The sequence below is a fragment of the Gracilinanus agilis genome, chromosome 2 (genome assembly GCF_016433145.1).
Source record: "Gracilinanus agilis isolate LMUSP501 chromosome 2, AgileGrace, whole genome shotgun sequence".
In the NCBI taxonomy this organism is placed as follows: domain Eukaryota; kingdom Metazoa; phylum Chordata; class Mammalia; order Didelphimorphia; family Didelphidae; genus Gracilinanus; species Gracilinanus agilis.
Window position 1 is genome coordinate 553080426 of NC_058131.1, and position 14104 is coordinate 553094529.

Genomic DNA, 14104 nt, shown 5'->3' on the forward strand with positions numbered 1-14104 from the left:
AGTTGTGTGACCTTGTGCAAGTCACTTAATCCCCATTGCCTAGCCCTTACCCCTCTTCTGCCTTGGAACCAAAAAACAGTTATTGATTCTAAGATGGAAGGTAAGAGTTTTTAAAAAAAATCACTTTAAAAGTACTTAATTATCTCAATAGTCAATATTGTATTTAAAAAAAAAAAAACTCTTTCTTTCCACCTTAGAATCGATATTAAGCTTTGGTTCCAAGACAGAAAAATAGTAAGGACTGGGCAGTTGGGGTTAAGGGACTTACGCAGGGTCACATAGGTAGGAAGTGTCTGAGGCAAGATTTGAATCCAGGACTGCCTGTCTCTAGGCCTGGTTCTCTATTCACTGAATCACCTGGCTGCCTTTTCAATATTGTATTTTTTAAACCATTTTAACAAGAGGAAGCTCAGCTCTCTTGTCTGAAAAAAAGACTGTAAGTTCTCCGAGGTCAGGAATTATTCCTTCACTACGTTCTATATTCTTTGCTATGTAACATCTTGTCCTGTGAGTCATATATACCTTTTGATAACTCCATAAATGGAGATTGGAAGACCAAAAGAGTAAGGATTCTGTAGGGTTCCCCTGGCCCACGAAGGGACAAAGTTGTGCCCTGCTATCCAGTACCATGGGGTAGCTATGAGAACATCTGTACAATCTGGCATAGGGAAGGAGCCTAGATTAACAAGATGGGACACGTTCGTTTGGCTTCGGTCTTCTGTCTGGCTAGGTTCTTTTCTCCCACTACACAGGCTGACAGGACAATGGGTCAGAATGCCCTGAGCTTGGCCCTGGAAGGAGGAACTAAGGGTGGTGAAAGACAGGACACAATCATTCTGCAAGGACTTTTTTTTAGCTATTTTATTTTCTTCATTTCTTGGTGAATAAGAACCAGTGCATGTCCCCTAGACAGCAGAGTTCGAGGTCCTACCCAAACCCTTTCCCTTGAGGGCTATAGAGCTGATTGCACAATGGGGTGTCTCTCTGCTTCAAGAGCTCTGGTTAGGGTAGGAAAGAATCATCCAGGGAGGAGTGTCTTGCCATCTGACCCTTTGAAAGCTCACTCGCTTTAACTTGTTTTTGAATAGCCCCAAACTCTGAGATAGGCCAGGGAACACCACCCATCTTTGGCCTTTAGTTAGGAACTCTGTATAGGCCCCTTATTCAGGATGAGGCGGGCACTGCCCTGGGAGTGGTAGGGTGAGGGAACAGAGTCAGGGGCCCCATTAACCCTGGGACACTCAGCATGACTGGTAGCTACATGGCTTTGGGCAGGGTGCGAAAGGGAGAGTATCATTTGGCATCTCCTCAGGCCTGGTGCAGGGGTGATGCCCCCAGGCATTCAGAGTAGAGAAGGCTGCAACAGAGTGTCCTCCCTGGGCTGCCTGAGGAAAGGACTATGGCCATGGAGATTTAGGTCAGCAGTGGCTCATCCTCCTCACCTACCCAGGGCCCGGGTTCTGCCAGAGGGAGCAGCAGCACGTCATCCTCATCTTCCTGGGATGGGGGCACTGTTCGAGGGTCTGGTGTAGCTTGGGGGGGAGTAGGGGACCGGAGACTGGGCATGAGGCGGCCACGAAGGGCCTGTACCACCCCAGACAACAGGGATGATGATGGAGGTGGAGGGGGGGTGATTGGAGGGGGTGGGTCTTCAGGGGGTACGCAGGGGGCGTTGGTAGAAGAAAGGGACACCTTCACAGGCAGTGGAGGGGCCTCCTCTGGATCTCGCCCACCCATTGCTCCTTCTAAAGGAGTCCCCTGACTGCCCTCTGGGGCATCAGAGGTAGATGGGGCAGATGCAGTCTGGAGGCTGGAGTCCGGGGCCCTGGAAGGGGGATTTGCACGGGGAAGCAAGCCCCAACGACGGAGGCGGCGGACCAGTCGTCGTGCAGATCTGCCTCGTTGGCGACGGCGAGCCCCCGATGAGCCCCCTGAAGACACATCCTGGCGCAGGATTTGTAGCAGAGATCGAAGGTTCCCCAGCACTGAATTCTACAGTTCAAGAGATAAGGAAGCATCAGAATGCAGAGAGATAAAGAGAGGAGGATTTCTTTCCATGTTATCCTGAGTAGGATGGACCAAGCAGATGGGCCTATCCGAGAATATGGTTAGCAGAATAACAGCCTTGTTGAGCTTTGGCTTGTTGGAGATACTGTAATCAAATTAGTAAATCAGTAAGAAGGGAGTTTAGGCTCATCTATTCTAATCTTCTCATTCCATAAATGGGGAAACTGAGGCCCCAAGAAGTGACTTTCCCACGTCCACACAGGTAGTAAGAATCTGGCTTCTAATCTAGTTTTCTGGTTCTAAATTCAAGGTTCTTTCCACTCTAGGGGGTGTCATGAAGAAGCAAGGCTTAGAAGAGTAACTTACATCATTGGGGTTCTCGGTGGGAAAGTCATCCACAGGCGGGATGGCACCTTGAGCAATAAGCTGGCCATAGGATGGAGGCGCTTGCTGCTGCACAATCTCGGCCTCCACTCTTGAAAGGGGGGCAAAGATGCTGTGGGAGAGAATGAGATTTAGGGTCCCACCCCCAGTGGCTACTAAGTCAGGACCCCTACATCTGGCTCCTTCTCGAACAGCGAGACAAAAGAATTTCACGACCTTTCCAAACAGGAATTGCAGGTCCCCTCTTTGACTCCCCATAGGTCAGCCCTCTTTGTTCTGTGCCTCTTCCCGCCCCGACCTTTTTCGCGTCCTCCTACCCTGAACATGCAGCCCGGGCCTTCCCCCCGACACAGCACATCCCGTGCTGCCCCCTGACCTGTATTCTTGTGTGCGGATGGCGTAGAGTTTGCAGGTGCACCCCAGGGCAATGACGAGCAGCAGGCCGCAGATCAGGCTGCCGATCACCGCGGCCGTGATGACTTTTCGGGGCAGGGCGTAGGCACAGTCCCATTCGTCGCTGCCGTCGGAGCAGTCGGGCTGCCCATCACACACCCACGTTTCATACACGCACCGATCATCCCTGCACCGGAAGTTGCCCGGCTGGCAGTGACGGCACTGCTGCTCATCTGCCCCATTCACGCAGAACGTCTGGTAGTTGCAGCGATCGGCAGATGGGTAGCAGGCCATGGCGCCAGGCGTTCCGGGTGCCCCACAGGGGTAGCGCCCAGGCAGGCATCCGGGACAGTCTTTTTCGTCCGTGCCGTCGGCACAGTCCCAGATCCCATTGCACCGCTGGGCTTCGCTGTAGCAGCCCTCTCCTGGGCCCTCCCCAGGACCCTCTCCAGAGCCGGCACCGCAAGGCCGGTCCCAGGGCAGACAGTAGCCTTTCACGTGGTAGGTGGCATTGAACCCACCCTTGCTCCACGGCCCCACGTGGTAGGTCACCGTCGCCTTGCCCGAGAGCGTCTCCACCATGATGGCTTTGCCATTGCTGAAATAGTTGAGGCTTCGGAGCAGGTGAGAAGGATCTGGAGGTCCAGGACCATCGTACACGTGCACTGAATCCCACTTGCCTAGCTCTAGGCTGCTGAAACGCACGATCAGCCTTCGCCCGTCGTGGGGATCCAGCAGCCAGAGGCAGGAGTGAGGGGTTGGGTACAGAGCAGAGAGGGAATAGCCCGGGGAAGAAAAGACGCCGTAGAAGTCTTCCAAGGTACGGTTGCAGGCAGGGGTAGGAATGGCGGTCAAGCTATGGAAAAGGCTTGGGCTGCAGTCAGTCTCATCAGATTGGTCGCCGCAGTTATCCACCCCATCGCAGCGCTGGACCCTTGGCACACATCTGCGGTTCAGGCATCGGAACTCTTCCCGGAGGCAGATGAATCGATCTGTGGATAGGGCCAGAGATGGTGAGGTAGGGGCTGCTGCTGGACAAGACCACTGCCCTTTCAGCAGACCCTGCCACTCCAGCTCTGCAATGACCTAGCATAATTCCCACCCTCAGGGCCCATGGAATCTTCCACTAGCTTTTCTTTTCTTTTCTTTTCTTTTCTTTTCTTTTCTTTTCTTTAAAAAAAAAACAAACCCATACCTTCAGTCTTAGAATCAACGCTAAGTATTGGTTCCCAGGCAGAATAGTGTGTAAGGGCCAGGCAATGGAGGTTAAGTGACTTTCCCAGGGCCACACAGCTAGGAAGTGCCTGAGGCAAGATTTGAACCTCCCATCTCCAGGCCTGGCACTCTATCTACTGAGCTACCCCACTGCTTCTTCTTTTTTCTTATCTCTGGGATTTCCCATATCTATCCCACCTAGCATATAGGAAAGCAGAAAGCCCTGTCCGAGTGGCCGGCCATTCCCAGCGTAGCTGTAGGTGATGGTGACATTGCCCCCAGAGAACCGGAGTGGGTTGGAAGGTGCTTCACACAGGGAAATAAGCGGCTGGAAGGAGGACTGTAGCATCAGGCGCTCGGAGCCACATGCCAGATGCAACTTCTGGAACCTGAAAGAACCAGGAATCATATTAAGAGCCAATTCTGCCAACTCTAACCCCCATCTTCATGCCAGTGCTTCCCACTCTCAACTCCCCTGGCTGGGGAATGAATTTTTAGGGGTGAACAGAGCAACTAGACCTTCTCTTTGCCCTTTATTTCTCTCATAAGGTCAAAGAAGATGGAATTACTTCTTTCCCTTAAGAAACCTTAGATAGAATCATGACTCAGAGGACTCATGATGAAACAATGGCCTACTTCTTGGCAAAAAAGATGGTGGACAAGTGGTGCAGAATGAGATACATTTCCAGACCCTGTCAATATGTTTACTTGTTTTGCTTTGCTGTATTTATTTGTTCCAAGAGAGAATTTTGTTTAGGAAGGGGAGGGTGTTCATTGAGAAGTGAGAATGATGTTTAAAAGGAAAATGGAGAAAAAGAGTATCAATAAACTTTTAAAAAGCTTTGTACAGCTGGGGAAACTGACATTTGGCTTGAACTATGGGTTGGTATGGGGGCAGCTAGGTGGCACAATGGAAAGAGAATCTGGCCTGGAGTCAAGAAGACATATCTGGGCAAGTCACTTAACTCTGTTGGCCTCAGTTTCCTCATCTGTTAAATGAATTGGAGAAGGAAATGGCAGACCACTCCAGGATCTCTGTCACAAAAACTCCAACTGGGTCATGAAGAGTTAGACACGACTGAACAACAAAAATGTGTTGGTTACATATCTACTTTCCTTGCTTCGGGAACCCAAGAACTAAAAACATCTTATTTATCTAGGGCTCAGTAAGACCAGAATGTTTTAGTGGTCTCATACAAGGGTAGCCAATGGGCATTATTATGACCCTCAGGCCAAGGGCAATCTTAGATGGATTTCTGGATTATCTAACAAAGATATGATTCTTTTAAATTCAATCCAAAAAGAAATTGATTAAATGCCTGCTGGAGAGGCAAAAATAAAAAAATGATATAATCTCTGCCCTCAAGGAGTATACAATCTAGTCTATCCACAGATAAACATGACAGAAAAGTCAAGAGTGTCAAGAGTCAAGGGAAGGATCTGTGCTATTGTTTCTTCTTCAAATACTATTAGTAGCTCACATTTCCATTCCTTGTCAAAGAGCTTTCTCACAATAATCCTGTGATAGTGGAGTGATCTTCACTTTAGAGATGTGGCACAGAAGGTCAGAGGGGTAGCTTGTCCTTGTCCATGGCCACATGGCTAGGAAGCATCTAAGCCTGGCACTGATGGTACCTCAGTTTACCCAGGTCAGCCAATTATCAGAGCACCCCATTCCTTTTACTATGCCTGTTAAACAGAGCCAGAACTAAGTGTAGGCAAGCTAGGAAAGGCACCCAAAGTACAACGTCAAGGGAGCATGATGAGAGAAACTTTATAGTGCTGCTTTATCATGAATGAAAATCATTCCCTTTTTCCAAAAAAAAAAACAAAAACGTTTTATTGATGCATCCTTTGTTTTTACATCATGATCTGTTTTAAATCTATTCCTCCTGGCCTTCTCAACTCATTTAAAAAGAAATAAAAAAAGAGGAAAAAATCAATTCTTCAAAACTACCAAGTATGACAGTGGTCAGGTTCAACATTCATAGTTCCCTACCTCTGAAATGAATGGAGGTGAAATGCACATTTTTTAACCCTTTACTTTCTATCTTAGAATGGATTCTAGGTATCAGTTCGAAGGCAGAAGAGTGATAAGGGCTAGGCAGTTTGTGGTTAAGTGACTTGCCCAGGGTCACACAGCTAGGAAGTGTCTGAGGCCAAATTTGAACCTAGGATCTCCTCTCTCCAAACCTAGTGCTCTATCCACTGGGCAGTGCAGCTGCCCCAAAATGCACATATTTTAATGCCAGAAAATTGTATTTTTTGATGATATACAGGTATTTATTTTTTAATAAGTCAAGGGATATGTGCTATAGCAAAAGTTCAGAGCCTCCAGAGACAGGAAATACAACGGGGATACAATTTTTAAATGGCGGGGGTAATGTCCTGGTGCAATGGTCACACTTTGTTACTTTGTCTTTTTTTTTTTAAACCCTTACCTTCCGTCTAGGAGTCAATATTGTGTATTGGCTCCAAGGCAGAAGAGTGGTAAGGGTAGGCAATGGGAGTCAAGTGACTTGCCCAGGGTCACACAGCTGGGAAGTGTCTGAGGCCAGATTTGAACCTAGTATCTCCAGTCTCCAGGCCTGGCTCTCAATCCACTGAGCTACCCAGATGCCCCCTGTCTTTGTTTTTTTAATAAATGAGGCATAGTTGGCTCATCTTCTTCCCTCTTCTTAACCAGAACATCCTATGCCCCTTCTCTGGGACCCCAACTACCAGAAATATCCAACCTTCTAACGAAAAAGAAAAACCAGACAGACTTCCACTGTCTGTAATTCAGAACCCTGGCATTGCTAGGCATCCTTGTTTTCAGCATCCTCCCTGGCCCCTTCCTCCTGCTTCCCATCCTTCCTCTAGGTCTTGCTACATCTAGTAGGCCTGGAAAAAGAGGAGCTGAGACCCCAGAGAAAGAAGAGATTGGACTCAAGATGCAGATTGAGATTTTTTTGTTTTTTGTTTTTGTTTTTGTTTTTTACATTTTTAAACCCTTAACTTCTGTGTATTGGCTCTTAGGTAGAAGAAATTGTAAGGGTGGGCAATGGGGGTCAAGTGACTTGCCCAGGGTCATACAGCTGGGAAGTGTCTGAGGCCAGCTTTGAACCTAGGACCTCCCATGTCTAGGCCTGGCTCTCAATCCACTGAGCTACCCAGCTGCCCCTAGATTGAGATTTTTGAACCTAATTAGTTTGGAGATTTGTTCTGCTGGTCTATGTGTATATAAATATATCTGCGTGTGTGTATAATTTATACATACATGCATATTTAATATCTATTTAATACACACATTTAATCTATATATTTAACATATGCACATATTTAATCTAACATATACATATATTTAATTTATATATTTAATATATACATATATAAGAGAGAAGAATAGTAAGGGCTAGGAAATCAGCATTGGCCAGAGTCACACAACTAGGGAAGTGTCTGAGGTCAGATTTAAACCTACGTTCTCCCAAATCCAGTCCTGGTGCTCTGTCCACTTGCTACCTAGCTGCCCCCCATACTGTTACAAGAGTTTTGTCCTTTTTTTTTTAATGGTGGGGTGGGGAAGGGACTGGCGGTAAAGCAAGAAGTGAGAAAATAAATGCTAATTAATTTTTAAAAATGTTTTAAAAAATAAAAGGAAAAAAGGAAAACCTATTGCTTGGACTCTTTTTAAAGAAAAAAAATGTAAAGCCTTACTTTCCATCTTAGAATCATTACTGTGTATTGGTTCTAAGGCAGAAGAGCCATAAGGGCTAGGCAATGGGGGTTAAGTGACTTGCCCAGGGTTACCCCAGCTAGGAAGTGTCTGAGGTCAGATTTGAACCCAGGACCTCCCTTCTCCAGGCCTGGCTTTCCATCCACTGAGCCACCCTGCTGCCCCTGTGCTTGGATTCTTTGGAACAGCCATGGGATCTATCTATTGCTACTACTATGAATGTTAATGGTACCCGGGGCCAGAGAGGAGAGGAAGCAGGAAGATTAAGGGAATGTAGCTGGAGGTGGATACAGAGATTCCAAAAGGTTTGGGGATAGGGATGGGCATGGGAACAGTGCAACAAGCAGTCATTTGCCCAATACCAGCCCTGCCCATACCCTGAAACGGACTGGCCTTGGAGGTATGGGACGTCAAACCAACATGGAGCAACGTTGTCACTGCCACTGGGCACATAGATGGAAAAGCTATGCCAATGCCCGCCCTTTCCTCCGCCACCCCAAGGACTGTTGCTCATTGGCTACGTCAGAGGAGTCTGGCCCTGGCTCTTACCTGATGGTCACTGTCTGCTCCTTGCTGCCCACGATGACCCAGATGCAAGCGATAGGAAGGAGGCGGCTTTCCCGGCCTTGAGGCCATTGCAGGATCCCCTGGACACTGGAGAGCACGGCAGGAGGGTCCCTGCAGGCTGTAAGGAGGAAGATATTGGGGCTGAGCCCCTGCGACTTCTCTCCTTGCCTCCCAACCAGGCCTAGAATCTTTGGGAGCCCACATCCCCTCCTTTTTAAAAAAATCCTTACTTTCTGCCTTAGTAACAACTCCAAGGCAGAAGGGCAAGGGCTAGACAAAAGGGATAGTGGCATGTCCAGGGGCACATAGCTTGTAAGTGTCTGAGGCCAAATTTGAATCCAGGCCCTCCTACTCCAGACTTGGAGCTCTGTCCACGGTGCCACTTAGATGCCCTCAAATGTCGTTATTGTTCAGTCATTTCAGACTTTTTGGGATCCCATTTGGGGTTTTCTTGGCAAAGATACTGGAATGTTTTGCCAGTTCTTTCCAGCTCATTTTACAGATGAGGAAACAGAGGCAAATAGGGTGAAGTGCCTTGCCCATAGACACACTGCTAGTAAGTTTCTGAGGTTGGATTTGAACTTGAATCTCCCTGACTTCAGGCCCAGAACTCGATCCACTGGACCATTTAGCCGCCTGCCATAACCTCTTTTGGTCTCTACTTTCTAAAGCAAACGTGCTGGGCTGAGAGCAGACACAAGAGGATGATCCTAGACCCAGAGAAGCCCTCGGAGTCCCATACTCGGGTTGACAAGTCTTCCTTCCCCTCCCACCCAGCCCTTCTCAAGCTTCACCCCAAATAACATCATGATCCATAAACATTTCCTGAGCACGCTCTTGGCACAAGCCTGGAGCTACCTGGGGGGGAGGGGTTACAGAGATGAATAATCCTCATCACCACAAAGAGGAGGCCTCTGACACATCCTGGCAGTGGGGCCATGACAGATCCTCCAACCTCTCAGAGCCTCAGGCAGTCTCTAAGACTACGTACAGAAGAGCAGGTGTTGATTGGCATGAATAGTTTCCTATTCCAATGAACCGATAAGGAGAGAAGTGGATTGAAGGCCAGTCTTAGAGTCAGGAAGACCAGGGTTCAAATCCTGCTCCACACTAGCTGTGACTGTGGGTGTTTAGCCTCTCTGGGCTTCAGGTAACTCTAGGTCTGTAAGTTTCAGATGAGGAGCCAATCTGCATTAGTAGAGGGAATTGGCTCAGCAGAGTTGTCTACACCAACAAAATCAGAGATCTGTCTTTGCTGTGTGACCTTGGGCAAGTCACTTAACCCTGATTGCCTAGCCCTTGCTGCTCTTCTGTCTTAGAACTGATACTAAGAAGAAGGTAAAGGCTAAAAAAAAAAAAAGAATCACACATCTGAAATTCTTTCCTTTTTCCCTAAAAGACAAGCTGCATTTCTATAACATTTATGGTTTACAAAGTGTTTTCTTAACAAGAAGTATAGTATGAGGGAGAAGGGAATAAGCATTTACATAACACCTACTTTTGCCAGGTGAATAATAAAATAATCTCATTTGAACCTAGAAACAAGTCTGGGAAGTAGGTGCTATTATTATTCCATTTTATAGATGAGCAAACTAAGGCATGGAAAGGTTAAGTGACTTATCCAGGGTCTCCTGTGAGTCCCAAACCCTGGGACATAGGTGCTATTATTAGTCTCATTTTACAGATGAGGAAACTGAGGCAGATAGAGGTTAAGTGACTTATCTAGGGTCTCATTTGATTCTCACAACTCTAGGAAGTAGGTGCTATTATTAGTCTCATTTTACAGGTGAGGAAACTGAGGCAGGCAGCGTTAAATGACTTGCCCAGGGTCACATAGCTACTAAGTACTTAAGGTCAGAATTGAACTCAGGTCTTCCTGACTCCAAGCCCAGCACTCTAACTACCAAGCCACTAGATGCCTCTAAGTGAACTGGAATAAATGTTGATATCCCTATTTGACATCCTAGGAAACTGAAAACAGCTAAGTAATTAGCCCCTGGTCACATCCCTAGTCAAGTGTCAAAGGCAAGATTTGAACCCTAGTCTTTCCCATCCGGTTCTATGTTCATTCCATTACAGCCACTCTCACAGACTGTCATCAAGGCTTTACAGTCCAGGTGGAGAGAGAATAATACTGACAAGAGCAGACATTTATGGAAGTGTCTCGATTCTTCCACCCAGCTACATGCACAAATGAAAAAAATAAAAACTACTGGATTTTGGGGGAGTGGATGACAGGCAAGTACTGATTAAATAAGACTAAGTGTGTGATCTCAGAGCTCCATCACGGAAGGTGGTGACTTCCCAATATAGAAAACGAAGAGCTGAATTCGATGATCTCTAAGGTCCTTTGTGGGAAGAGCTCTAAATCTGAAGTCAGAGGATCTGGGTAAGCATCCCTCCTCTGCCAATTACATCTTTGTGACCTTAGGCAAGTCATGTCATACATGACACAGAATTGAAATTGAGAGCTTTCAGAGGGGGCATCTAGGTAGCATCTAGGTAGCATAGTGGATAGAGTCACCAGGCCTCGAGTCAGGAGGACCCAGGTTCAAATCTGACCTCAGACACTTACAAGCTGTGACCTAGTTGGGTGACCCTGGGCAAATCACTTAACCCTAATTGCCTAGCCCTTCAGTTCTTCTGTCTTAGAAATAATACTAAGACAGAAAGTAAATATTTAATAAAAAGTCTTCAGACCTTTAGACATCATCTAGTTCAGTTTCCTCATTTTACAGGTAAGGAAATGAAAGTTTATCTAAGGTCACAAAGGAAAGGATCAGCCCCAGGTCCTTGGTGCTCTTCCCCTTGTACCCCACTTCTCTGCCTCTCTGGACCTCGATTTTCTCATCTACAAAATGAGTAGGTTTCACTAGATGATCTTTAAGGTCCCTTCCCATTCTAAGTCCTGGGATTCTAGGGTCAAAGGTAGTATAGGACCTCAGAGAAGGAGCAAGTAGTTAGTTCCCCTTCTAGCTGGAATGGGGAAAATGTCTATTCTCTCTCTCCATCACTAATGTCATCCCTTCTGTGAATTCCCAGACCCAGAGGGACCCTCAAGGATTCCCCTTACTCACCGGGATTTGGAAAGGGAGTTCGGTCCAGATGGGCACCACTGCCTCCTGGGAGAACTGGGAGAAAAGACAGGAGAGTCAATCACCCCCAAAGCTCATCGGGGAACAGCCAATTAGAGGAGGAAGAAAACAAGCCTTCGAACACTTCTGGGCAGCCAGAGGAACCGGGTGGGAGCCAGGACTAGGGCTGTGGGGATGTGAAAGGCAGCGAGGCAACAGGTGGCTAGAAGTGGGCAGAAGAGGAAGGGAGGGTAGGACTGGCCTGGGGAGTTAGGGCTGCAATCTGATCATGAGAAATGGGCTGAGGGGCAGGGGAAGGAAATGGCTGGGGGACTTGAAGCACTGGGGAGGAAGGACCATGACAGAGCTGGAAACCTGGAGGGCTGGGTGAGGACAGGGAGAAGAAGACACTTGAGGCCCGGGGCCAGTGTCTGACGCCCAGCTGAGGATAGGAAGGGGTAGAGGGTCAGAGTCTTACCTAGGAGGAAGAGGAAGAGGAAGAGGGCAGGGGACATCCTGGCTCGTCTGAAGGGGGTCAGGTCTCCTACTCTTCAGGATGGCAGTGCTGCCTGTGGCCCTCAGGATCTATCCTGCCCCATGGGGCAGCCCCACTGCCGGGGCCCCATGGCCTGCCTTGGGTGGCCCTTGGTCTGGATGCCAGGGCTGGGGGCGGGGAGGTGGTGCCCGCAGCAATAGCAGCAGCAGCAGCAGCAGCAGCAGCCGGGGCGGTGCCTCTGGCCAACTTCAGAGTTGTTTTCCCCGGGAGCTTCCTCCTGGGGCCGGCTCCGGAAGCTGGCAGTCTTGGGGTGGCTGGGGGTGGGGTGGGGGCGTTCTCCTGGGGGAAGGCACCTCAGGGGCTTCTCTGCTGCCCAGGGGCTGGGCTGGGGAGGGAGGTGGGCAGAGGGTGCCCCCCTGCTCAGGCCGGCCGGCCGGCTCCCTCCCAGGGCTCGCTCAGAGCCACTTCCTCTTGTGGTCAAACTTTGTCTGTCAGTCGGATGGGGCCTTCCCTGCTCTCTCAACTTTGCTGGTCCTGGCTCCCACTTCCTGCTGGGCAAGAAGTGGGGAGGAGAGGGAGGGAGCTGGGAGGGGTGACTGCCCCCAACTTTCCCAGCCCTCCTGCGCACCCTCGGTCCCCCCAGCTGTGGGTCCGGGAATAAGGGGGAGGAGAGGAGGGGGGAGTGACGTCAACTTGGCCCCATCTCCTGCCAATCACCTCGCTGGGCTCCTCCCCTCTGTCCTCATTAACCTCTTCCCTGCTTTGCCAGGACTTCCCCAACAGCAGGAGCAAAGAGGGGACCCCGCCCCGCCCCGCCCCACCAGACTCCCAACCACCCCTGAGTCTGGCCCTTTAATTGCTTCTCCACTGGACCTTTAACCCCTCCTTCCAGGACAGGCTTTAACTCTTTCCTAGTTAAATATTTAACGCCCAAATACATCCTCCACCGCTTTGACCCTAGAATTCTAAGATGTGGGTGCTAGTTAGTCAATAAACATTTATTAAGTGCCGCTTATGTGCCAGGAATTGTGCTAAGTGCTAGGTTTATGCTAAGCTCATATTTATAAAGTTAGAAGGAATCTTTAAATGGCGGCCTAATCCATCCCCTTCATTCTATAGACGAGGAAATTGAGGCCAAATGACAACATCACTGCTAGGTGGCTCTGTAGATAGAATATTGGACCTGCAGTCAGAGAGACCCTGGTTTGTAATTAGCCATTTGACAAGAGGAAAGTTGCTTAACTCCTCCCAGCCTCAGTTTCACCATTAGTAAAATGGGGCTAGGTGACATGTCAGACCTGGAATGAGGAAGACCTGAGTTCAAATTCAGCATCAGGCACTTATTAGCTGTATGGTCCTGGGCAAGTTATTTTACTCTCTTTGCTTCTATTTCCTCATCTATAAAATCAGCTGGAGAAGGAAATGGAAACCCACTTTAGTATCTTCGCCAAGAAAACCCCAAAAGGGGTCATGAAGAGTCTGAAACAACTGAATCACAACAACAAAAGGGGGATACTCAGAGTATCCATATCACAGGTTTTGTGAGGATCAGGTCATAGGATAAACAGAGCACTTTGCAAACCTTAAAGCAGGATTTTGATACTTATTATTAAATAACAGAGTCAGTATTAGAACCTATGTCAGTTGACTCCCCACCGAGTGTTTTCTACTACACGTGGAACATTTAAGGGAAGAGACTGAAATGCTTTTAGTGTCTTAATGCCTTTCATTACATTTAGTGTCTCTCCTTCCGTGTCTCTCCTGTGCCAGGAAACCTGGCCTGGAAAGTCCTGGGAAGATTTTCCTAGCTCCTTGTTTGAGTCCTTTAGGAGCCATGGCTTCCTGACTTTTAATGTGGGTTTTTTTTTTTTAATTTTTTTTAAACCCTTGTACTTCGGTGTATTGTCTCATAGGTGGAAGAGTGGTAAGGGTGGGCAATGGGGGTCAAGTGACTTGCCCAGGGTCACACAGCTGGGAAGTGGCTGAGGCCGGGTTTGAACCTAGGACCTCCCATCTCTAGGCCTGACTCTCACTCCACTGAGCTACCCAGCTGCCCCCTTTTAAATTTTTAATTTAATTAATTACTTTAGAATATTTTTCCATGGTTCCATGATTCATGTTCTTTCCTTCCTTTCCTCCCTCCTTGCTCCTGTAGCCAACAAGCAATTCCACTGGGTTTTACATGTGTCATTGATCAAGACCTATTTCCATATTGTTAATATTTGCAATAGTGTGATTGTTTAGAGCAGGGGG

At 48.1% G+C, this 14104-nt stretch overlaps 1 protein-coding gene across 1 annotated transcript; it reads right to left on the minus strand.

Moving 5' to 3' along the window:
* Window positions 1–843: 843 nt before the first annotated feature.
* LRP10 (LDL receptor related protein 10) lies at window positions 844–12493 on the minus strand. The gene is made up of 7 exons (XM_044665266.1): window positions 11834–12493; window positions 11359–11412; window positions 8264–8399; window positions 4198–4388; window positions 2768–3776; window positions 2374–2503; window positions 844–1992 (listed from the first exon to the last, which is right to left on the minus strand). Exons 1-7 carry the CDS (start codon window positions 11868–11870, stop codon window positions 1414–1416), a joined length of 2136 nt encoding a protein of 711 aa, XP_044521201.1. The 5' UTR covers window positions 11871–12493; the 3' UTR covers window positions 844–1413.
* Between the last annotated feature and the right edge of the window lie 1611 nt (window positions 12494–14104).

Coding starts and splice junctions, on each gene's coding strand:
- LRP10 (XM_044665266.1), bottom strand. CDS start 11,870: ATGTCCCCTGCCCTCTTCCTCTTCCTCTTCCTCCTAG. Junction 4,389..8,263: donor GAGCAGACAGTGACCATCAG/GTAAGAGCCAGG, acceptor TGGTTCTTTCAG/GTTCCAGAAGTTGCATCTGG. Junction 3,777..4,197: donor TCTGCTTTCCTATATGCTAG/GTGGGATAGATA, acceptor CCCTATCCACAG/ATCGATTCATCTGCCTCCGG.